The following is a 25,519-nucleotide window of genomic DNA, read 5'->3' as shown; positions in this document are numbered from 1 at the left end:
CTTAAGCATATCATCAATAATGCCCTTGGTTATTGTCATGGCCACATAAGTTAGCTAAAGCTCTCTTAGCCAACTTAGACTTCACATACTTTCAATGTTGGTCAACTTTCCCCATTCCCTCTGTGATACGTTCCTTCTGATGCCTCCTGTCTCCTGAATGTTCTCCGACCTGGAGAACCACTCTTGTCTGCTGGTACACTTCCACTACCAGTAAACAAATTAATATCCTAAGAGTCAGTTTTGTTTCTTCCTAAGTTTAATAGCTGTATAATTGTGTTTATAATTATACATATATATAATTATACATATAATTGTATAACCTAATAACATTAATCTTAAATGTAATAGTTAAGAAAAGAAAGATGTTTATTCTATGAAAAATAACTTTGATAACTTGGAAATAACTAAGTCAAATACTAAGAAAAAATACTGTCAAATTAGTCGTGGATAAGGAAACTGTAAAAGTTCAGGAGACATAATGACAAAAATCCGAAACGGTATTACATTCTGATTGCTTTCTAAAAGAGTCTTTAAATTTTCACTCCACTTTGAAGGAGCCCAGAGTAGCTTCTTTACATGTGTGAGGTTTGTGCATGAAAGACCAGATAAAACTTTAATCAATATGCTAATAATTTATCTTTTTAAAAAAGACCTTATGACAGATTAGAAAATAAACATATATTTCTATTACTTAGGTATATGTCATTTTTTAAGATCCTCTCTTAATCTTTTTTTAAAATTTATGAACAAACTCCAGCCCTGATTGCATTACTATATGTCCTTTGCAAACAACTAGCACTGTTGACTTTTGAAATCAATTAAGAATTGCCAAGAGGAATGTACGAAGTTGTAAAAGCACAGAAGCTCAGGACAGACTTTTCATTCCAACTTTATTGCTTATGTCAGGTTTATCTTTGAGCAAGTTTATTGTTTGCTTGACCGCTTTCCCACTTTATAGCAGACATAAAGGCAACTCACATGGACACAGAAACCACAACAAATTAACATAAATTTCCAGACTTCCAGAGAATTAATTAACACTCTGAATCACAGTTTCTTCATCTATGAAATTATGGGATACTGTGAAGAATAAATGAGGTACCTTCTACAAAACCTAGCAATCAGAAGAATGTTCAACAAATATTAGTTCTTTTTTTTTAATCTGGCCAGTAAAAAGATGTATTGCTAATACATAATTTTTGTGTTAATTATGAAATTATTCTATGCCTCATAGTATGTTTTGTCTTTTTTTAAAGTACTTTCCTATATATTTGAATTAATCCCACACTATGACAGTGTGAGGTAAATATAGCAGTTATTATTATTTGCCATATATATATCATAAAACTGAAATAGATGTGAAGTGTCTAAAGCAAGTTATCTCAGAAAGTTAACATAAATTTATGTTTAAATAAGCCTATTCTAAGCTTGTTCTGAGCCTATTACTCTCATTAACTTTTGCAATTCTAGGAGGTATCTGAGTTTATTTTTTTCAAGTTTCATTACTCTTTCATAATGTTCTTCCTTAGAGCCTTACTAATAATCAACAGAAAACACAACACTTTAATCTCATGGCAATGCATACAAAAAAGGAATAAAAGATAGAAATAATTTTTTTAATATAATTGAGAGTCAAGAAGCTTTTGCCCTCAGAGCCCATGGTTTAGGATAGGGCCTAAAAATTAGATTCGCTTGTACTATTCTAATTCTCCAAACTGATTATTATTACCTCAGACAAGGAAGACATTAAGACTATGTTTGGATTTGCAGAAACGGAGCCAGGGCTTAAGTAGTGAGAAAATTTTGAGATTCTACTTAGAATCTCACAACCATGTTGGAACAGCTCTCCCTGTTATAAGAAACTCTTTCCTTCTGTAATAGTCCATTTTCCCCCTACTGATAAGGACATACCCAAGACTGGGCAATTTACAAAAGAAAGAGGTTTATTGGACTTACAGTTCCACATGGCTGGGGAGGCTCCACAGTCATGCCAGGAGGCACAGAGCAGCAAGTCACATCTTACTTGGATGGCAGTGGGCAAAGAGAGAGCTTGTGCAGAGAAACACCTGTTTTTAAAACCTTCAGATGTCATAAGACCCATTCATTATCATGAGAACAGCATGAGAAAGACCTGCCCCCATGATTCAGTCATCCCCCATTGGGTCCCTCCTACAACGTGTGGGAATTATGGGACCTACAAGATGAGACTTGGGTGGGGACACAGGGCAAAACCATATCATTCTGCCCCTGGACCCTCCAGAATCTCGTATCTTCACATTTCAAAACCAATCATGCCTTCCCAACGGTCCCCCAAAGTCTCAACTTATTTCAGTATTAACTCAAAAGTCCAAAGTTCAAAGTCTCATCTGAGACAAGACAAGTAAGTCCCTTCTGCCTATGAGCCTGTAAAATCAAATGCAAGTTAGTTACTTCCAAGATATAATGGGGATACAGGCATTGGGTAAATACAGCCATTCCAAATGGGAGAAGTTGGCCAAAATGAAGGGGCTACAGGCCCCATGCAAGTCTGAAATCTAGCAAGTCAGTCAAATCTTAAAGCTCTGAAATAATCTTCTTTGATTCCATGTCTCACATCCAGGTCACACCAATGCAAGAGGTAGGTTCCCATGGTTTTGGGCAGCTGCACCCCTGTGGCTTTTCAGGGTACAACCTCCCTCCTGGCTGCCTTCACAGGCTGGCGTTGAGTGTCTGGCTTTTCCAGGTGCATGGTGCAAAGCTGTCAGTGGATCCACCTTCTGGGGTCTGGAGGATGGTGGCCCTCTTCTCGCAGCTCCACTAGGCAGCGCCCCAGTAGGGACTCTGTGTGGGGGCTCCAACAGCACATTTCCTTCTGCACTGCCATAGCAGAGGTTCTCCATGGGGGCCCCACCCCGCAGCAAACTCCTTCCATACATCCTCTGAAATCTAGGCAGAGGTCTGCAAACCCCAGTTCTTAAATTCTGTGCATCTGCACGTTCAACACCACGTAGAAGCTGCCAAGGCTTGGGGCTCCCATACTCTGAAGCAACAGCCTGAGCTTTTAGTCATGACTGGAGCAGCTGGGACACAGGGCACCAAGTTTCTAGACTGCACACAGCAAAGAGACCCTGGACCCGGCCCACAAAACCATTTTTTCCTCCTAAACCTACAGGCCTGTGATGGAAGGGAATGCTGCAAATGTTTCTGACACGGCCTAGATACATTTTCCCCATCGTCTTGGTGATTAACATTTGGCTCCTTGTTACTTATGTAAATTTCTGCAGCCACCTTGAATTTCTCCTCCAAAAATGGGATTTTCTTTTCTATTTAATTGTCAGGCTGCAAATTTTCGAAACTTTTATGCTCTGTTTTCCTTTTAAAACTGAATGCCTTTAACAGCACCAAAATCACCTCTTGAATGCTTTGCTACATAGAAATTTTATCCACCAAATACCCTAAATCATCTATCTCAAGTTCAAAGCTCCACAAATCTCTCTAGGGCGGGGCAAAATGCTGCCAGTCTCTTTGCTAAAACATAAGAAGAATCACCTTTGCTCCAGTTTCCAACAAGTTACTCATCTGCATCTGATACCACCTCAACCTGGACCTTATTGTTCATATCGCTATCAGCATACTGGTCAAAAATTTTCTACAAGTTTCTAGGAAGTTCCAAACTTTCCCACATTTTCCTGTCTTATTCTGAGCCCTGCAAACTGTTCCAATCTCTTCCTGTTACCCAGTTCCAAAGTCACTTCCACATTTTCGTGTATCTTTTCAGCAATGCCCCACTCTACTGGTACCAATTTACTGTATTAGCCATTTTCATGCTGATGATAAAGACATACCCAAGACTGGGCAATATACAAAAGAAAGAAGTTTATTGGACTTACAGTTCCACATGGCTGAGGAGGCCTCACAATCATGGCAGAAGGCAATGAGAAGTAACACCTTATATGGATGGCAGCAGGCAAAGAGAGAGCTTGTGCAGAGAAGCTCCCGTTTTTAAAACCATCAGATCATGTGAGACCCATTCACTATCATGAGAACAGCATGAGAAAGACCTGCTTCCATGATTCAGTTATCTCCCACTGGATCCCACCCAAAACACATGGGGATTATGGGAACTACAAGATGAGATTTGGGTGGAGCCACTGCACCTAGCCATATAGTCTTATCTCTATTTAGTAAGTAACTAGGAGTAAACTGGTGTTTGGTGTATATTTACTTCATCAGAGTTTTTCCCAGGTGGTCGTACCATTTAACATTCCCATTAGCAATGTAGGAGAGTTCTAGTTACTCCACCTCCACACCAACACTTAGTATTTTCAATCTTTTTAAACAAATTTTAGTCATTCTAAATATTGTGCAGTAATATAATGTTGTGGTTTTAATTTGCACTTCTCTAATGACTAATGATGTCATATTTTACTAAATGTTTTTGGCCAGCCATAGCCTCTTTTGCAGGCACTTGTGACCCATTTCTTCATTAGATTGTCTTTAGGTTGTCTTTTTAGTTTTGATTTTTCAGAGTTCTTTACATATTCTACATATTTTGGTCCTTTGGCAGACATTTAGGTTGTGAATATTTTCTCCCTGTTACGGCTTCCCTTTTCATTTTCTTACATGTCTTTTGTGAGAACATTTTAATCTTAAAGTCCAATTTATGGTTAGGTGTTTTGGACTTGCTTGCCCAAAACATCTCCACCTATCCCAAGATTGTAAAACTATTGTCTTGATTTAGCTTCAACATTTAGATCAGGGTTTCTAAGTCTTGGCACTACTGACATTTTGGATTAAATAATCCTTTTTTGAGGCAACGGGTTATACTGTGTTTTGCAGAATTTTTATCAATACCCCGACCTCTACCTACTAGGTGCCAGGAGCAGCAGTGGTAAGAGTGTAGTAGTAGTCATTGTCATAGTCATTTTTTCCACATGGAAATCTAGTTGTTCCAGCACTATTTGCGAAAAGACTTTCCCTTCTCCATTGCCTCAAATTGGCATCTTTCTTGAAAATCAGTTGATCTGAATGTGTGTGTCTATTTCTATAATTTCTAATATATTCTATTGATCTATTTGTCTCTCATTATTTTACTCTACTTCTTCAAAAACATCTAGGTTATTTGCACTTTTATATAAATTTAGATTTATTCATCAAATTCTACTAAGAATCTGGTGAAGTTTTAATTGAGATTGCATTGCAACTATAGAGACCTTTAAAATGTGAAGTCTTTCATTCCATAAACATTATATATTTCTCCATGTATTAGGGTCTTCTATAATTTCTCAGCAAGATCTGCATTTTAGTTTTTGATGTTGAAGTCTTACACATCTTTGGAAAAATGCATTCCATGTATTTTATGTTTTCTGATAGTGCTTTAAATTGGACATTCAATATCCAATTGGATATTAAATTGGAAATTTTATATTTAATTGTGTGTTTCTTATATACTGCATTTCAAATTTTATATAATGTCCTTGAATCCAATAATTTTTCTAATTTCAGTTTTTAGTTCAGTAGCTTATAAATTTTTTTAGATTTTCTACATCCCAATCGTGTTGTATACAAATAGTGAGCTTTATTTTTTCCAATTTTTATGACCTTTTTCCTTGCTTTATTTGTCTAGCTAGGACCTCCATCACAATATTGAATAGACGTGATGAAAATGAATATTCATTCACTGTTTCTGATCTTAGGGAGAAGGCATCCAATATTTTACCATTATGTATGATATTAGCTCTAGTGTTTCATATTCAAGGAGTTCCTTTCTATACCCAATTTGCATGTTGAGTTTTGTTCTAGCATTTAGTCAAATACTAAAAGATACCATAAAACCATGGAGGTTTGGTTTCAGGAATTCTACAGGCAGCAGCTGATCTCTCTGTTCAACTTTCTGGCCTCTTGGCTATGACTTTCCTCTGCCTGTGTAGGTTAGGAATCAGCCCAGGATTTGGGTGAAATTAATGAGCAGATGTTGGGGCTCCCTTGTGTTTGGTCCCTTCATTTCTTGGAAATTTCCCCTCACTTCCAGACACTCAGGCAGCTCCAGATTCCAACCTCTATCTTTTTCACCCAGTAAGACTACAGTTTCTTTATGAGGCATATTCTATGAAAACTGGAAAGTACCTGCAGAGGAAACGCTGGATAAATGTGAGGTTCATTGTGTTTCCAATCTTTCAGTAAATGAATCCTCTCCTGTTTCTTCTTGTTTGGGGTTGTTTTCTAGTACCTTCAACAATTGTGTTTGTTTTTTATTATTTTGTTCAGTGTATATGCATTATTAGCAGGAGGCTTATTCTGCTATAAACTGCGCCACTATTATGAGACGACCACTCCTATATTGGATTTCTTACAGTTCTTCAACTACACACCTTTCCTCTGACCTCGGATCACCACATGTGCTATTGCTCTACCTGAAGCACTAGCCTCTTGCTTGTTGAAATTGGTAACTAGTTTCCAATTTCCCTCATGTCTCAGTTAAAATATCAGTTGCTCAGCAAAGTCTTTCTAATCATTTTCTACCTCATGTAGGTTGGTCCTCCTGTGATACTTTCCCATAGCATATTGTACTCCTTTTGTAGTTTTTTTGTTTTGTTTTGTTTTGTTTTTTTTGAGACAGAGTCTCGCTCTGTCACCCAGGCTGGAGTACAGTGGTGCGATCTTGACTCACTGCAGCCTCTGTTTCCCAGGTTCAACCGATTCTCCTGCCTCAGCCTCCTGAGTAGCTGAGACTACAGGCACTGCCACCATGCCCGGCTAATTTTTTGTATTTTTAGTAGAGACGGGGTTTCACCATGTTAGTCAGGATGGTCTTGATATCCTGACCTCATGATCCACCTGCCTTGGCTTCCCAAAGTGCTGGGATTACAGGCGTTAGCCAGGGTGCCCAGCCCTTCTGTAGTATTATAGGACTCATCTGCTCATATTTATTTGTTGAATACTCCTTACTTCTTAAAGTGTAAGCTCCATGAAAGCAGAAATCATCCGTTACACTGGGCCTAGCTAATTGAAAAGTACTCTGTAAATATTTGTTGCTTTTCAGAAAACCAAGGAGCAAAATATTTTGATTACCTTATCACAAATACTGTGAAGGCAATTTCTAAAAATCATTGATAAGCAAATCCATCCGAATACAGACATGTATATAGGTAGTCATCAGCCAATAATTACAGCAAATTTTCTTTTTTTGCACATTCTTACCTAGAATGTGTTAAAACAGTAGAGTGCTCTGTTGTCCCACTAAGAGGACAATAAAGAGCCACCTTTTTGAATCGCTTTCAAGTGACAATGGCAAAAGCAATTCTATGTAACAAACCTTCACATGTACTCCCAAAGATAAAATAAATAAATAAACAAATGTCCAGATAAGTCTTCTGGTAGCTTTTGTATCAACACCAAGAAATCTACCTGATAACATTATGGTTTATCATTAAGATCATCAGCTTTGAAACTATTCTGCAGCTTAAAAAAAAAAATAAACTATTCTACAGCTTAAAAAAAATTACTGCCTAAGTATAAATGTGATCATATTTTTTCCACTATCCAGAACTCTCTTCTTCCTTGTAGAATGCCTAGGAATATGTTATGCTTCTAGGTAGTTGCATTAACTCATCCTAGTCAATAGGGTGATGTTGCAATAGGCACCATTATCTAGATTTTGTTATTTTCTTTAGACAAGCAAACACATTTAGGGAATCAGACTTTGGATATCTTGGAATGGTTTGGGGTACTCCATTAATTCCAATTAGAAACCAGGGTCTAGCACAGGGCTTGGCACATAGTAGTTGTTAAATAAACATTTATTTACTACATCAATGATAATGATTGCAGCAAAAATTCACCACAAAGACAATTATAATAAACAAAGTTTATTGATTAATCCATAAACATAACCATTTAAAAAATATATATAAACCAAAGTATTGCCTTTGATTAATAAAATGAGGCTTTTCCTGGGTAGAAGCTCCAATTAACCCGCACAGTTCTTACAACGCTGAAGACCATTTTCATTGCAAGCCGTACACTTCAGGGCTTTGAAAGAGTCTGTGAAGCAGTTTCGAAACACAGACATCTTGCTCCCATGGCACACGGAGCATGGAAGAAAGCCAAAGCCTCCACAAGAGGGACACTCATGTGGATGCTGCACTCTCTGTATAAGGTGGCAGGGGAACAAGAGAAAACAGAGGGTGTGTTAGCATGATCAACTCAATCAGCCTCCCGGTCTTTCTGAACTGTGAGTGGTCATAAAACAATCAATATTGGCATAATATGGCTATACACTTGAATTCACCTACCATTAATACACATTACACCCAGGAAAGTAATTAGTTGAAATTCTCCTTCATTCCCCTGCCAATGCCCATCTGTACCACAGGCTTGGTTTGTAAAGTGGGTAAATTTTAGGTTGAAGGGCACATAACTTCAAGAAATCCATCATATGAAAACATCTATCTACAAACCAAATAATTCAGAAGCTGGCTTTTTGTACTAAGGGAAAATACTTTAACTTTCCCATTAGTATCATTTAACAGTTTCATGTCTTTGTTTATAGAATAGCATATTAATAGCAAGTCTGGAAAATCAGAAAGCTAAAAGCTGAAGTGTGCAGGTGCCACTAGAAACTGAAGATTACTAATTATATTGTAAATTTAGAATAATACTTCTTTTTTCAAAGCACTTTCAAATGCATTTTTGTATAGAATCTTCACCCACACTAACCAGTACACATACAGACACCTTTTTCAGTAAAGACTTAATTCAAGCATCATTATCCTCATTTTGTTTTTAAGAAAACAAGCACAGAAATCTTGAGACATTTCTGTAAATCTATTTAGCTTCCCACAGTAGCTATCAACCTTTCTATCTCAAGCAAAGGTAAAGTATCTCTGATAATAGAATGAAAATAGCCTGATAGTGTGTTGAGAGTAATACTTTTAAAATCATTTACATGCATTTCTGTTTGCTTTTCTGAGCACATAACCTTTACTGGTGTCCTTTAGTGGCATCCATCAGTTTAGGGGAGATTAGGTGCCATTACAGAATGAATACAAAGAGAAAATAAGTAAATTGATACTAAGCTTCCGACTTGCAAAAAAGGAATTTGCAGCAGTGTTTGAAACCCTGGCTTTGTGAAGGGAATAATTGCTAAAATAAGCTCAGGAAATGTGGATACACACACACACAAACACATACAAACACATACTCAGACAAACATGCTTAACATATTGACACATACATATAGCTTTTCTCCAAAGATTTATAATTGCACATATTAAAGCCTCAAAAATATTCAACTTAAAAGAAACCTGACAAAGTGAGTTTAACCCATGATTTCTTCAGCACATATAACTATGAGAATTTTTCTCGAGTCAATAATATAATTCTCTCATAATTAGTAACCTGTGGGATGTACTTTGGTATTCAAACATTAGGATCTAATTGATATTTATAAAACATCAATCTAATATTGATATTTTAAGACAATACAAATGGGCATTTTCTGTATATAGCAGGATTCACTTGCAATTATAGTTTGACTTGACTATTATATCAAGATGGCTAAACTCATATAATATCTCATTTCTAATGGCACCGAATCACAGAAAGTAGTTGTCGTCAATCTGAATAATACAAACAATTAATTTTGTCAAGACTGTAGAGATTTAAAGCTCTTCCAAAAAGATAGATTGAATATGTACAGCAATCTGGTCACTTTGTTGATGGATTTTTGTCATTTCTTTGTGCAAGAATTGACTTTAAAAAAGGATGTACTGCACTTAAATTTTGTGTAATATTAAAATAGAAAAAAGAAAAACTTTGAGTAAGAACAAACCCAGTGATGGAAAAACAGTGCACTTTAAAAGAGCAAACAGTGCACTTTAAAAGCTAAATATGAGAAAATTCCTAAGTAATGGAGTTCTTATCAAATACTAGAAAGAATATAATGTAGATAGATCCTTGTCATTCACTATTGCTATAACAGGAGATTATGCTAAAAATATTTAATGACTTGTACAAGTGCACCAAGTCAGAATAAATGCGGGCTGGCCAAGGTCCTACAGTAAGGACTTGCAGGGACCCTGAGTCCAGCCCTTTACTCATTACTGCTAGACTGTAAATAGATCTGAGTTCCTAGTAAAGTAGAGTTGTCATATTTTGCAAATAAAAATACAGGACGCTCAGTTAAATTTGAACTTCAGATAGACCACAAATAATTTTTGTTTAAGTATGTACTAAATATTCCATGAGATATACTTAAGCTAAAAAATTATTTATAATTTATCTGATATTTAAATGTAAGTGGGCATCCTGCATTTTATGTAGCAAAATTTACAGGTTGGAGTTGACAGAGAAGAAAAGAGATATTAATGCATCTTGGGCAATGGCTATTTACCAACCGTATAAATTATTTCAATGTCTCTTTTTTTTTTTTGAGACGGAGTCTCACTCTGTTGCCCAGGCTGGAGTACAGTGGTGCGACCTCAGCAGCTCACTGCAACCTCCTCCTCCTGGGTTCAAGTGATTCTCCTGCCTCAGCCTCCCAAGTAGCTGGGACTACAGGTGCATGTCACCACACCTGGCTAATTTTTGTATTTTTAGTAGAGACGGGGTTTCACCATGTTGATCAGGCTGGTCACAAACTCCTAACTCAAGTGATCCACCCACCTTGGCCTCCCAAAGTGCTGTGATTACAGGCATAAGCCACCACACCTGGACCAATTATTTCAATATCTTAATGAGTACAAACATTTTTCAATAACCATGACTGTTGTACCAGTGCACACTAGGTGAATATCAACTCCTGCTATGACCCAAGACACTTGTGAATGACCATATTCTTGAATAGCCATATGGTTTTCTCATGAAATATATTTGTGACTACAAGCAAAGAACAACAAAGCTGGAATGAAGTGTTAGTGCTATGCAGCTTTCTGAGCTCACTGTCTATGTGTGGCACTTCAGACACCAGGCTCTGAGCACACAAAATTCAAAATAGTAACTCAACACAATTAAAAATTATTTTACATAATGGGCCTACAACATGACTTACAAATATTACTTTCAAAGGCTAAAATATCAAATGTTAAATTCACTAATACCAAGAGTCTACTGTTTCTTCATAATTTATCCCCTTGTCAGGACAAATAAATTTCCTAAAATAAACTTAATATATAAATACCAAAGCCACATTTTTATTTCTAAAAATAAGCACAAATACAACAAGGTCATTCTAAAATAGGATCCTCAGAGTCTGTGCAATTCCGTGATTAGATCTCTCTTTCATTCAAAGGATTGTTGAGAGGATTCAATGAACTAATTCATGGGAAGTGAATAGAACATTGCCTGACACATAGTAGGCACTCAATACAGTTAGTCATTATTAGCCATTATTTTATTAATAAATTCCTATTGAAAGGATTTTTATTAACTGCTACCTCAAGCTAAACTGCTTGTGGTCACATGACACAACCATTTTCTACACTTCTAAGAGCATTCAATTTAAACACTTGTTCCATACTTCGCCTTCTGGTTTAAGGTTTTGCCACCGTAAGAAAGGGAGAGTAAATGTGTTTCAATTCATGTGCTATTTCTGTTGTCTTGGAGAATAGTGCTGGAAAGATTCTCAGGCTACTTCCATTCTCAGGAAAAATTAGCTATTTCAGCCATAAATGTAAGAGAGGAAAGGGATGGCTTACATCTTGTGTGGAGTCTTTGCCGCCTTCTCACACCAACCTGTTGTGATAGACACCACCATTTTGCAAATGAGGAAACACAGCCTCTAAGTTGGTTTTTAGAAAGTAATTATCAAGTTATAACTAGAAAGTGGAATATTGAAGAGGTCTCTTTATGAGCAAAATCCATGGTCTTCCCTCTATGATAGTAGTTTTCAATGTTTATTTGCATCCATTTTTTCCCAAATTATCTAAACATGAGATCCCCAAATGTAAAGCAGTTGAAAGGATAAACGCTATGACTAAAGCCAAAGTGGTGGTGAGGTGGGTGGGTCTTGAGGCAACCCACTAAAGTTCCCCAGTGCCCCCTCAGCACCCAGGAATCTCATTCTTGCTTGAGGCAACCCACTAAAGCTCCCCAGTGCCCCCTCAGCACCCAGGAATCTCATGCTTGCTACATCTTCCAGCACAATTTATGCTATTTGTTATTCTAATAAGAATAAATAATTTAGTCATGCCTAGCCATGTCTTTCAAAGAGCACTTTGTTATACTGGAAGTCTGGTCCTAATTTAGAGGGTTCTGTACAAAGAAAACCCAATTGGGTTATATTAGATGCTCTTATATTAGTGTTGCTCTGAAGTTTAACCCTTCTGTAGACAGTTTTGCCTACAGATTAAGATGGAAAAAGAGCTAGGAATTTCCCAAAGAACATGGACAAAGTTTCGAGTTAGAGGAAGAAAGAATGACTGAAGTTAATGAAACAGACTTCTACTTTACTAATAGTATTGCTAATTATTAGTAACATTACTAACTAGTAACAAAACAGGCTTCATTACTATTAGTAACTATTAGTAACAAAACTGACTTCCCCCTTTTCTTTTTTTGAGACGGAGTCTCGCTCTGTTTCCCTGGCTGAGTGCAGTGGCGCAGTCTCGGCTCACTGCAAGCTCTGCCTCCTGGGTTCACGCCATTCTCCTGCCTCAGCCTCCCGAGTAGCTGGGACTACAGGCACCCGCCACCACGCCTGGCTAATTTTTTGTATTTTTAGTAGAGACGGGGTTTCACCGTATTAGCCAGGATGGTCTCGATCTCTTGCCCTGGTGATCCGCCCGCCTCGGCCTCCCAAAGTGCTGGGATCACAGGCGTGAACCACCGCGCCCGGCCCTGACTTCCACTTTCAATGAAGAGATTGACTGCTGCGGAAACGTTGACCTGCAAGCAATTAAGAATCCAGGCAGACCTGGTTGAGAATAGTACACAGAGTACTGAATCTACAGACTGTGTCTCCTCTCCTGTGAATAGTGGTTTGAGTTGAGACAAATCACTTTGGGGTGGACTTCAAGAAAAAAAGAATGAGAAATCACCCTCCACTTTACCTCTTTCTGTTCATTCATTCCTGTGAGTGAGTTTTAAAGATAGATACTCAGTGAGTGAGACCTGTTACTTATTCATTCCATTCCATAAATATATATTGAGTATTCACTAGCCAGGCACTGTGTAAGGCAATGGGAATATAGCAGTGAACCAGACACTTCTCTGTTTTCCTCATAGTACATCTCAGCCTCGCCCTTGAGTCTTGGATAGGTCTGCTCCATATTGCAGTCATCTCAACTAAAGCACACAAAATGTATTGTGTCTCTAACAAAGGACAAAAACAACAAACGACAAAGATAATGGTAGAGTTTATGAATGATTGTGAAACAGACTTCCTTTGTGGCAAAGGAAATTTGAAACTCAAATTTGAAGATGTAAGTTTACCCCCAGTTATGCAATATAGAAACAGGATGCTAAGATCAAGAGTCTTCATGTCTTCTTCAAGATCAGGAAATGAAGTTCTTATTATTTTTAACCTCAGATCATCAAATCCTATTCCAATAGAGTTTGAAAGTCCCTTAAGTATCCTACCAAAGAGGAAGCAAATTATTTGAGCCTCTGTGACAATACACCTCATTATCCAGATTGTCTATGAAGCAGTATTACCCATAAAACAAATTGTCAGAGTACACGCTTGGCTTTATAATCATCTCTGGATGATTCATCTTGGTCTATGTATTTTGTTTTAAACTAGATTCAAAAATTTAATTCAGCAAACACTTAAATGCCTACTAACCACCCCTCTGCCTGACCAAGCTGCTAAAAAAATAAATAGAATCTTTTCTGGTCATCAATGTTTCCGGCATCCTTAATTTGCAGAGTTGAGAAAGAAGCCACTGAACAAAATGCAGACACAAGGGAAATTTGTAGCTCATAATTCTAAATGTATAAGCCTGGATATAGGAGCCTGATTCTTAAACCAGATGGGATGAACTGCCATAAACCTACTTAAACAGATGTTTTTATTTCAGAGAGAAGCAGATGACATGGCCTGATTCCCCAGGTGAGCAGGTAGGTGGTGTCTGTGGCTGTAGCCTCAGATCAGGCTGTGGCTACCCCCTTTCCCCTAGGAAGGACCATCGTACAGAGCTATACTTCTCCAGGGAGCCTCAGGACAGTCTCTGACAGCTCCAATGCCTTGCACAGACAGTCTGTGCCATTTTTGACATCCTAAGTGTGTAGCTGGGAATCTTTGCTTGGTTCTTCATGAACAAATAAGCGGTTACCAGCCCTCAGGGGAGAATCAGATTAAGTAATTGTTATAAGCTTTACCAAAAAAAAAAAAAAAAAAAAAAAGGACAGAAAATGGACACTATGTTGGCAATCTCAGTACAAATGGCAACAAAACTGTTTACTCTTATCTTCAAAAAAATAACAACGCAAAGCTTACTTGGAGCTTCTCTGCCATCTGAGATCTTTAATTCAGTGTCTGCCAGAACCAGGGATATGGTAATATATCTCAGCACTCCCCTGGCTCTCCCTGCATGAACACCAGCAGGATTAGCTATCCGTCCTGGTTATTGTTTTGTTAAGACGCCTTAGACACTTCATGGCTTCTCATTTTTAGCCTATTTATTAACATAAATAAATATCATTTACCAAAAAGACGGTGGTTTCATTCATCCTTTCAACCACACATTCTTTTATATAAAATAATAATTTTATCCTTCTTTTCATCTCTTAAATGCTTTGCCTCCTCCAAAAAAGCTTTGGATGAAAAAGAAGTCATTTATTTATTCCTTCAGAAAATACTTATGTGTGCCTGGGATATGCCAATCCCCGTTCTAGGCACTAGAATTAAATAATAAAAATTAATGAACGTCTGTGTTCATCTGGAGCTCACATCTTAGTGGGAGAATTACCTGCAAACTGTCATTTCAGGAACACAGTCCCCATTGGTACAACCAGCTCTACTGAGACCAGATCTCCATAGCAGCTATCACATGTGTTACTAGCTTCTGCTGCCTTTGGCCAGCTCCTCATGTTTGAGGCCACTAATAATCTTCATCAACAAATCAGATCGACTCAGCTTCCCCAGCAATTTTCAGTTGGGTGGGATATATGATAAGATTCTTGGTGCACAAAAAATTTGGAATTATTTTCTGACTCCATTTCTGATGGCCCAACCACAGCTGCTAAGCCTCTGTCTTCAGTATCACTTGAAATAACTGCTAGAAACTGGAACCTGAATTATGAGGACCAGGAGCGGTCATAAACTACCATGTAGCAACCCAAGTAACAGCAAACTAGAACTTGCCAGGATCTGTCTAGTGCTAGAGCCCTGTGTCAAAACCCAGCCTATTCCCTGGACCTAACATCTTTACTAGCTTACCTCCTAGGAAACTACTAACCCAGGTTCTGTGTCCTGCCACAATATAGTCAGATTTCCTAGATACCTACATGCCACTTAATTTGAAAGTCATGGCAGCATAGGTTCATAGTTAATTAACATCATGGGTTTGGAGTCAGACTGATTAGAATCATAAATCAAATATTGACTACCTAAACACTCTTGAGCAAGTGATTTTGTCTTTCTGTACCTCCATTCCCTTGCCAGTAAAATGGGGATAATAAGAGAACTCATTTAGCAGAGTTGTGAGCTTTCAATGATTTAATACATATAAAATACCAGGAATATATCTTGCTATATAGTAAGGACTGAAATGTTTCCTGCATCATGAAAATTTAACTCCTACTCTGCTGTCAAAAGCCAACCAGAAAAGTGGAATCGGTTTAGATCTGTATTTTGTATCCCTTATCCTCTTTGCATGGCTCTCCCAGTGCTTCATTTCACCTGGTCTCTTTACTTCCTCTTAAACTCCAGCTACCTCTCAGGCAGAGTTCTGGGTTTTCTTGATTGACTACAAATTCTCCACCAGTTTTACAATATGCCCAAAGCAGCCGAACATAGTGATGGCACCGCAGAGTTCCTATAACAGTAGAAAGCCAATGCCATACCATTATTTTGAACATTAAAAATAACTTAAAATATTTGTGCCTTATTTATGTCATCTGTAGAATGGAGACAGACTTAATGAAGAGAAAAACATCTTCTTTTCCAAAGTTTTTGAGCTGATGGAGAGAGAGATTATCTACCATGGTACTGTTGATCAAGTTGTAGAACTGAAGAATTATGGACTCAATGGAATAAAATTTCAGAATAGCTAAATCAGTCATCAATCTGTACAAAGAAAAGCAATGAAGGATGTTCATCCTTTAAGATCCTAAAAGATGCTCTTAAACCATAGAATTAAAATAGTATGATATTGATGCAACAAGAAGTAAATAGATCAATGATACTGCATAATACAATTTAAATGAGTTTAAAATGTGCACAGAGAATAATACACATAAACCAAATTGTTTAAATAAAAAGATATATAATAATGTAAGTGAATGACTTCACAGGATTGGGGTAGTGTATGAGAACAGAAAGAAATAAATAGATCCATTCATACAGCTTTTTTATCTAAGAGGAGTTTTAAGAGGAGCAAGTACACACCCCGATTTAATAGATAAAGAAATCAAGATACTGGCAGGTGAAAGGTTATGCCCAAAGTCACACAGCCAGAAGCAGAAGGAGCTAAAAATCCTCTGATTTCCAAGTCATAATACTTCAGAAATTATCAATTATGGAAAAAAGGAAATTTAAAACATTTTACAAAAACAAGTTTACTCTCTGTATATATCGCATGGCTTTTGAATTTAGAATCAGACCATAGTAAATTATTTTGCTAAAGCCCAAGCCTTCTCCTCCTTTATAAGCACTATATTTCTGGCCATCATCCTCATTGAACCACAATGTCTAAACATACTCTATTTTTTGTATTATGACACAAACAGATAAAAAACGATTTTGAGTTATTGCTGTAGGTCTGCAGTACATTGAGAGGACATTGTTGTCTCCCTTAGCAAAGTACCTGTAAACAGTAGATACTTAATAAATGTTTGTTGAATGAATGAATCCATTGTTTTCCTTCTGGGAAAGGTCACAATATGAATAAAACATGAATCATTCAATCAAGGAGCATCTAGTTGATTTGGGACATGAGTCAAATACTAGAAGAAAGGTAATACAAAAAAGACTTTTATAAGCCCCCTAAAAAGAGAGTTACAGGAATTCAAAGGCGGGGGAGATCAGAAATGACTATTGGAAGAACTGATACTGAAGATGGGCCTTGAAAATGGTGGAAGGAAATGAGGAATTGGGACAATATCATTCTAGGCAGACAGAACAACTTGCACAAAGGGATAGTAGTAAGAAAGCATGAGAAGCCACATAGTCCTTTCTTTTGTCTAGAGTGGAAGGAATGGTAGAGAAACAGAAACTAGGTTAGCAAAGACTAGAGCAATAATAACCAGTAGTGACACACAGATACTGGATAACCATATGACCTATTTCTCCTGGGAAAGTCCTATTTCACATTTGCTGTCCCAGAACAATTACTAACACATACTTTTCACTCTCAAAGTGTCCCATTCAGGACAATAAAGTATATAATCTTCTTACAAATAGGGAGAAAAAATAATTTAGCAGTGAGGTAATTAAAGGCCTTCTAGTTGCATGTTAATTTTATAAGTATTTGCATAAGTATTTCTCTGATGCTATATGTATAAGCACAGGAATACAAATTAAAATGTGCTTTTTGGAGAAACAAGTTTTTCTTTAATCTTTATAAATGATGTAGGAAGATCTTCTATATGTAGGAAGATCCATGGGAAAAATAAAGTTGTTTCAATGAAAAATTTTAATGTGCATCAAGACTATTTCCTGACTTGAAACACCTCATCAATGTCTGTATTACAGAGAGTTGGGATCAAATAAAGCTGACCATAACAGTTACCTAATAGTATGAGATCATTAGGAGTTAACATTAAAGTCACTCTAGCTGCAACAAACCTAATAACAGAAGATATCAAATTAAAACTGCCACATGTATCCTATTGCATATTTGTAAGAACATGGGGAGAGAGAATTCAATTAGGAAAACTCAATTATAATCAGAATGTGTTTAACATTTTGATTACTAAAAATAAGTTGCTGAAAGCACATTTACCTCAATTTTGGTTAGGATGTCTTGCAGTTCTCCTGATTCATTCATTGACAAAATTTTCTCAGCACCCTATTAAGAGAGAGTAGGGAGAAAAATCCATTTTTGTTAGTATTTGAGAAAATAAAGTTCTAGCCAGGAAAGCTTAACTCACAAAATACTGAACACAATTCTTTCCTTTGGAGCTGAGTAAATGTACAACTGGGATGCCAAAGAGGAGAAGATATTTTTCCTTACTGCCACATACTCTTCCATCTAGTAAGTCTTACCTCAGGTAAGGGGAGGGCTGCCTACAGGAGGCAAGCTCCAGGAAACCCACAGCTGTCAGGTTTAAGTCCAAATACAGAAAGGGCCAGCATACTCTTCAGGGTTGTTTAGGGAGCCTGGAGCCAGTCTACCATCTGGGAAAGGAATCCTTGGAGCAAATTCCCACCCTCGGTTATCTCTACCCTACTCCAAGCAGTACTAGACATGGCCCTCCTTAACAGCCATGCATGTAAAGATAACAGCAGCTAACAACAACAATAATGATAATAACTACCAACACTACTTAAGCAGATATTTTGAGTTTGGCACAAATATCATCTCCTTTGCTGTAGCAGACTCTATTATTTGCAGATATTGAGCCTCAGTGAGATTGAATAACAATTCCAAGGCCACCCAGAGAAGACACAGAAAGAAAATTTAAACACAAGTAGGGCATGCACTCCAGAGCTGATGCTTTTAACTTCTAAAACATTACTATGAAAGTGAGAAAGGGGACAATGTGTGTTTCTTCGAACTACTCCATTTTTCTCTCCTGTCCAGCTGCTTCCTACATTCTGCCACTCTACTTCCCAACATAAAACCATAGAGAAGGAAGAAGGAAAAACTGGAGTAATTATTTTTAATCAAACACGGAGACCATCTCTGCCTTGTTGTCACTGTGTCCTAGGCGTTCAGCACAGTTGCTGGCTCAGAATAGGTATTGATTGGATCAATTTTTGATTAATGAACAAGACAGAGAAATATAATCACACACTAAACATTTTTTATTCCTACTTCTGCTAAGCAGGGTGCCAAGCAGGACTCATTTAAAAAATAAAAACGTTCTAGTTTTTATGGAGGTTACTATATACATTTATGTAAAAGTATATTTTTTGTAAATGCACAAAAAACTAACCCACAGTGTAGAATGAAAAATAAGTGCCAAATAAATAATGAATAAACAAAGATAAGCTAGGAAATCACAAGAGGAGGAAAACTGTACTCTTTGAGAGTAGAGAAGGCTTTCTGAGGTTGGTGGCATTTGATCTGGACCTCAAAGACTGGATGAGGTTTCCAAAATAGGTTAAACAATCCTATAGTGATGTACAGGAGTATTTATTTCTTGGTTCCATTTTATTTCAGTCTATCTTGCATAACTTATGTCATCATAATCACCATAAAAAAATGTCAAATTGATACATTCAAAAGCAGTATGAACGAATGCACAGGGCTACAGAGAATACATATTGCTCTGTGAGGCAAGTTATATCTCTTTATTTGTTGGTAGATGGGCCAGGAATACAGACATGAAACCTCTAAAGTAAGAACAAAGGTAATGAAAGCACCATGACAACACATTAAAGCCTAAATGTAGTAATAACTGGTAATATTTTACTTTTGCTATATTCTGTTTGTTTTAAGAGATAGCTAAGTTAAAATGGGAAAGAACTCTGGGGAATTTGATACATGAACTAAAGCAGTAAAGAGAATATATACCCCATTTTTCTCAAGTGAAAGAAAATGCCCCACAATGACTCCAAACAAAATGAATGTACCAGAAAAGCTATCACACATCTCCTACCTGGCTCTTTTCTTATGGTAGCATTGTGTCTTAGTCAGTTGTTTAGAGTACAACGCATATGCCAAGAAAGGACCTGTCTCAATATTCTTAAATACAAATAACTCCTGCAGCATTACTACCACGGGAGAAGATTCCACATTGCAGTAGAAATGCAGGCTTTGCTTACGTTAAGCAAAGTACTTAAAGGCATAATGGTCACTGATTTTCAAGACACCTGGGTGTCTAGTATACAGGCGGTGTAATGAGTGCTTAAGGTTGGAAAAAGGCTGCTCCATAACAGAGGACAGGCAGCTGAATACCTACTTCCCTCACCCAGCCACTGCTACTCAACACAGCCTCCACGACCCTACCTGCCCCGCCCTCAGGTCTTTCCCTTGGAACCAGGCCGTTGGTCCCCGTGCCACATGCTGAGTGAGCATTGACAGTAGTCAAAGCCTCCTGTTCCCTACTGGGCCCCATGTCTTTGCCCTCCACTTGACCCTGTCATTACCAAGCCTAAGAGCAAGATCCTACAGGGGACAAGGAAATCAGATGTTCGCCTTCTCTCATCCTAAGTGCAGCAGCAGCAATAGCAGAATAAGAGATTTTAGCCTACTTGGTACATTTCAGCGAAACATTATAGATCACTCCCATACTGAGGTTTGGAGCATTTATCAGGGTAAATCTCAATCTGCCCTGCTTTCCCTGCATTTGCATATTCCAAAGGTCTCATTGCCACACTTTTTCTTATCAAAGACATTCTAATTATTACTTGATCTATAAAGAAACCTCTGTGTCCACAAAAGAGAGTGTATTTCCTTACACATTGACATTCTTAGGAAATTTTCTTTTCCTGGTTGGTATTTGGCTAAGAATGTCAGACATAAGTTTGTTTTTACATACACTCCACCATTCAATTCTATGCTAGTGGAAATTATTTACTCTATTACTTGGCATAGTTTATCAAGACCTCCACGACACCTATGGAAATATTTCTTCCATATTTTTAATTGGTTCAGAATCGATTTTTTCTTAAAATTAATATAATCCTGAAAATAATGATAATAGTAATGTGTTAAGTGCTTTACAAACATGAACTCTTTTAAGCATTGGTGCAAAGTAAGCATTTTTTAATAAAGGAACTATCTCAATTTTTTAAATAAAGAAACTAAAGTTTAAAGAGAATAAAGAGCATGCCCAGAGTCTTTCAGTTAATCAGTACAAGGCTTGGGTTGATCTTGAATTCAGGTTGAGCTGACTCCAAAACCTATACTTTTTCCATTGCACCCTGCAAGCTGCCTGCTCACTGATACAGCACAATTGTATTATTGAAAAATGGTACAGAGAACTCCTAGTCTGGGGTATATGAGAGTCTGTGGTTTGAACTCACTGTTGACTAGGTGCCCAAGAAGCTCAAGTGAATTGAAGGCTTTCACTGCAGTGACTCCACGTCCAGAATGAACATCCCAGAGAAGCTGTGAAATGTCCAAGTTCTTTTTTTGTAAATCTCAGCATTGCATCTTATTCAGTTATTTAGAATAATTGCATATGCCAGGAAAGAACCTATCTCATTACCCTTCAATACATGAAAAAACTCTACCTCGCTCACTTTACAACTTAAAATTCAGAGCAGTGAGCTGTAACATATGAACAAGACACTTGGTTTTACATTTATGGCACAAACTTCACAGATGAAGATAAGGTAATCTATTTAACTTTTCCTTATCTATGAATCACCAAGGAAGAAATACACATTTCAAGGAATAAAAAAAGGTAGGAAAAGAAATCAGGCCTCTGCCAACTAAGATTGCCAAAAAAACACTTACCACATGACCTATGAATGTGTAAGTGTGCTACCATACTCATTCATGCATTTATCCATTCATTCAACATTATTTTGAGTCTCCATTAGGGATTAGGCACTGTGCTGTGTTAAAGCTATACAATAAGCAAAAAAGCCACACATGCACACACACACACACACAAACACACAACTGCTTCCCGTTACTGAGGAAATGTACTTTTGGGGGAGACAGACTTTACACAAAAGATTACACAAATAAATGTAAACTTATTTATAACTGTTGAAAATAGTACAAAAGGGGCATGCTACAAGATGCTAAGAACACAAATAGTAAGGCAAATTTGTTTATTGCGGCACTATTCACAATAGCAAAGACTTGGAACCAACCCAAATGTCCAACAATGATAGACTGGATTAAGAAAATGTGGCACATATACACACATGGAATACTATGCAGCCATAAAAACTGATGAGTTCATGTCCTTTGTAGGGACATGGATGAAATTGGAAATCATCATTCTCAGTAAACTATTGCAAGGACAAAAAACCAAACACCGCATGTTCTCACTCATAGATGGGAATTGAACAATGAGAACACATGGACACAGGAAGGGGAACATCACACTCTGGGGACTGTTGTGGGGTGGGGGGAGGGGGGAGGGATAGCATTAGGAGACATACCTAATGCTAAATGACAAGTTAATGGGTGCAGCACACCAGCATGGCACATGTATACATATGTAACTAACCTGCACATTGTGCACATGTACCCTAAAACTTAGAGTATAATTTTAAAAAATCCCAAAAAAAATAAATAAAAATAAATAAAATTTTTTGTTAAAAAGAGAAGGCTCTCTCCACAAAACAATCATTAAGTTTTTATCTTTAGCAAGGATAGCAGTTGACCAAGCACACAGAATGAGGGAGGGCAATTAATAGGGACAATAATGCTACCAAATATTATTATATGTACATGTCCTTTCGTAGTCACCATTTTCCTCCATTCAAGATCAGAGGAAAAGCTATGTTCAATAAAACATCCTAGCAGAGTCTCTGCATAGCATTTTAGGTTGATTCCCTGGAAGGAACATAGGTGAGACACCACTCCATGGCATAAGCAATCTATTTTACACAATAAGCTAAAGAAAACAATAAAGTGATATGAATCAGCTTGTATTTAGCATACTCAGGTCTTAGGGAAGAGTTGCTAAGTCAAGAGTTTCTAAACACTATTATCAAAAAATAAAACAATCAAACATTTAAGTAATTTTTCTCAAAATTTTTAAAGCCACACAGATTTTAACTATCTGTGTATGGATATCCAGGCTCTGGAATTCCACATGGGACATCAACATTTGAAACTATTAACTTAAACATTTCTGAGGAGCCCAGAAGGACTAAAAATAAAGTTCACATTAACCAAAAACAAATATAAATGTTAATGTATATATACACATATATTTATAGGTGAATGCACATATATACATATATAATATATAGTTTTATTTTTTTAATTTATATTTAGTCATAAACCAATTCATCTTACTAAGAAAGTAGCTTGCAATAAAAGATCTATACCATAGTATAATAAAATAGAAATTTAATGGAAATTTATAGGAAACACTCTAAATGAATCTCAAAATAGTAGCTATGGGTGAGTCTTAAATTCGATTCTGGGTTAGCTTTTCAGATGAAACAGTTTTCTAAGTACAGTAGTCTAAACAATATAACAATATCTTGCATAAAACTTTGGATGGACTGCTTGATATAATAAATAGTATTCTTGCTTTTTTGATAACCATAAAAATATTGTTTTCAAATAAATGTTATTACAGAAATGGCTCCTACATCCAACCAGTACCAGTTTTCATCCCTTCTTCTAACTTAAACCAGGCTCCTTTTCCCTCTCACTTAACTGCTTCCCTGCCATTTATTTATCTTCTGTAAAGATAAATAAATATTATTGTTTACCTCATACTACTTGTTAGAGTATCTTCTAGTGATTAGGGTAAAACCCAAACTCTTTTTAGCATGGCCTACAAGTGTCTTCACTATTTGATTGCACCAATATTCCTAGCCCTGTCTTTTGATATAATACGTTTCTTATACCCTGAATTTCTCTCCTTCTCCTGGACATCCTAGGTCCTTGCATGAGATTTTATGCCTTTACACATGCTCCATTTTTTTCCTGATATTTCTTCTATCTTTCTGCCACCACCTCTTGGGAAACTCCTACGCATCCTTTCAAACCCAATTGAAATGTCACCTTCTCAATAAAGCTTTCTTGATTTTCCCAGACAAAATCAGTCAATTCCTTCTCTGTGCTCTCAGATCACATTTTGGTCCACTGCACAGCAAGTCCAGTGGTGATTTCAGGGGCTATGACTTCTTCAGGCACACAGCATTTTGTGTAGTGCACCATAGACAATCAATCAATAAATTTGCTGTATTAATTTATTCAGCGTTTTTGGAGTAAACACAGCATTCAATTCCAAATGGGTGTTTCTTTTAGTGATTGATGATTTCAAATAGAAAAACCAGCCAAGGCACATCAAAATGCACCTTTGTAAAGCGGTAGGGACCAAGTTGATGTGATGTGACAGTAAAAGGCCAGATACATAGAGGAGTGAGAAGGATGAATACTATATGAATGACTTCTATCACTTCTCTCAGCTGGGCATTTAATGGGAACTGAAGAGCAAACCACTGGAGGTTGCACTCTCTGATGAGGACCAGGAGCATAAGACTCTTTAGTACTGGCTGATAAAGGATCCTTCTGCTATGTAATCAGGAGAGCAGATGGCAGGACTGGCATTGAAGGAGTTCAACCCGCACCTAGCATGATGCCTGCCAAAAGATGTGCTCCGTAAATGTTTGTTGCTGTGACTACCATGCCCATCAAAAATGGGAGGTTACATCAACTCTACTTGGAGATGGGCCACCTGAGCCCCACTAAAAAAGAATTTACTTCGGAAATCAGCTCTGGATCTTTTCCAGTACATGACCAGACCCCATTGAGTCCCTGGAGTCCCGTGCCAAACACTTAGGCCTGGAAAATGTTCAAGGCAGGTGTAACAATATCCCACCAGTGTCTTTAAAAATGCAGTAAAGGTTCCTGTGGATAATCTCATCCTAAAGAGCATGGTTTTTCTGTATCCCTGGCAGGAAGAATTAACTGCAAAATTAGCTAAACTAGTTGACTTTTTTGTTTTTGCAATTACGTAATACAGACCTTTGGGTGTCAGAAAATGCCTGCCAAAGACAGTGATTTTAGTTTTATGTAATTAGTGCTGAGCCACTTCTTTCAGCATAATTGTAAAGAACAATTTCCCATAGAGACCAATCCTGATTTTTTATAATAAAGCCATATTATCAAACTAGATGATCGCAAGCATGTATTATTTGCTTCTCTATGGCAGAAAGCCATCTCTCCCATTCCTTCGGAATTAATATCAAATTATATAAAAGTAATATCAAGTCAGTAGGCTAGAAAACAGGTAGTGTTGGGAGTTGAGCTAGATAAAACCAGAATACTGTCCTATTTAAAAGATTAAGATTGTTGTCTGCTTCCCCGGATTCTCTTTGCATAAACTGATTTTCATTTTTATTTTTTACTTTTTTTGTAATTTAAACTTGTATTTTCGATTCAGGGGTACATGTGCAGGTTTGTTACCTGGGTATAATGCATGATGCTGAAGTTTGGGGTATAATTGATCACACCACCCAGGTAGAGAGCATGACATCCAATAGTTTTTCAACCCTTGCTCCCCTCCATCCCTCCCCACTCTAATAGGCCCCAGTTGTCTATTGTTGCCATCTTTATGTCCGTGA

General features: G+C 37.2%; 1 protein-coding gene across 1 annotated transcript in view; it reads right to left on the bottom strand.

The window, feature by feature from the left end:
- Positions 1 to 7,831: 7,831 nt before the first annotated feature.
- The window catches only part of GRXCR1 (glutaredoxin and cysteine rich domain containing 1), a 351,235-nt gene continuing 333,547 nt past the window's right edge, over positions 7,832 to 25,519 (bottom strand). The window contains exons 3-4 of the mRNA XM_024246314.3: positions 18,084 to 18,149; positions 7,832 to 8,128 (exon numbers count right to left, since the gene is read on the bottom strand). Coding sequence (XP_024102082.1) covers positions 7,949 to 8,128; positions 18,084 to 18,149 — 246 coding nt within the window. The 3' untranslated portion in view covers positions 7,832 to 7,948. The remainder of the gene's footprint in view (positions 8,129 to 18,083; positions 18,150 to 25,519) is intronic.

The sequence above is a fragment of the Pongo abelii genome, chromosome 3 (genome assembly GCF_028885655.2).
Source record: "Pongo abelii isolate AG06213 chromosome 3, NHGRI_mPonAbe1-v2.0_pri, whole genome shotgun sequence".
Lineage (NCBI taxonomy): Eukaryota > Metazoa > Chordata > Mammalia > Primates > Hominidae > Pongo > Pongo abelii.
Note: the sequence above shows the minus strand (reverse complement) of the source record. Positions and strands in the feature narration are given on the sequence as shown.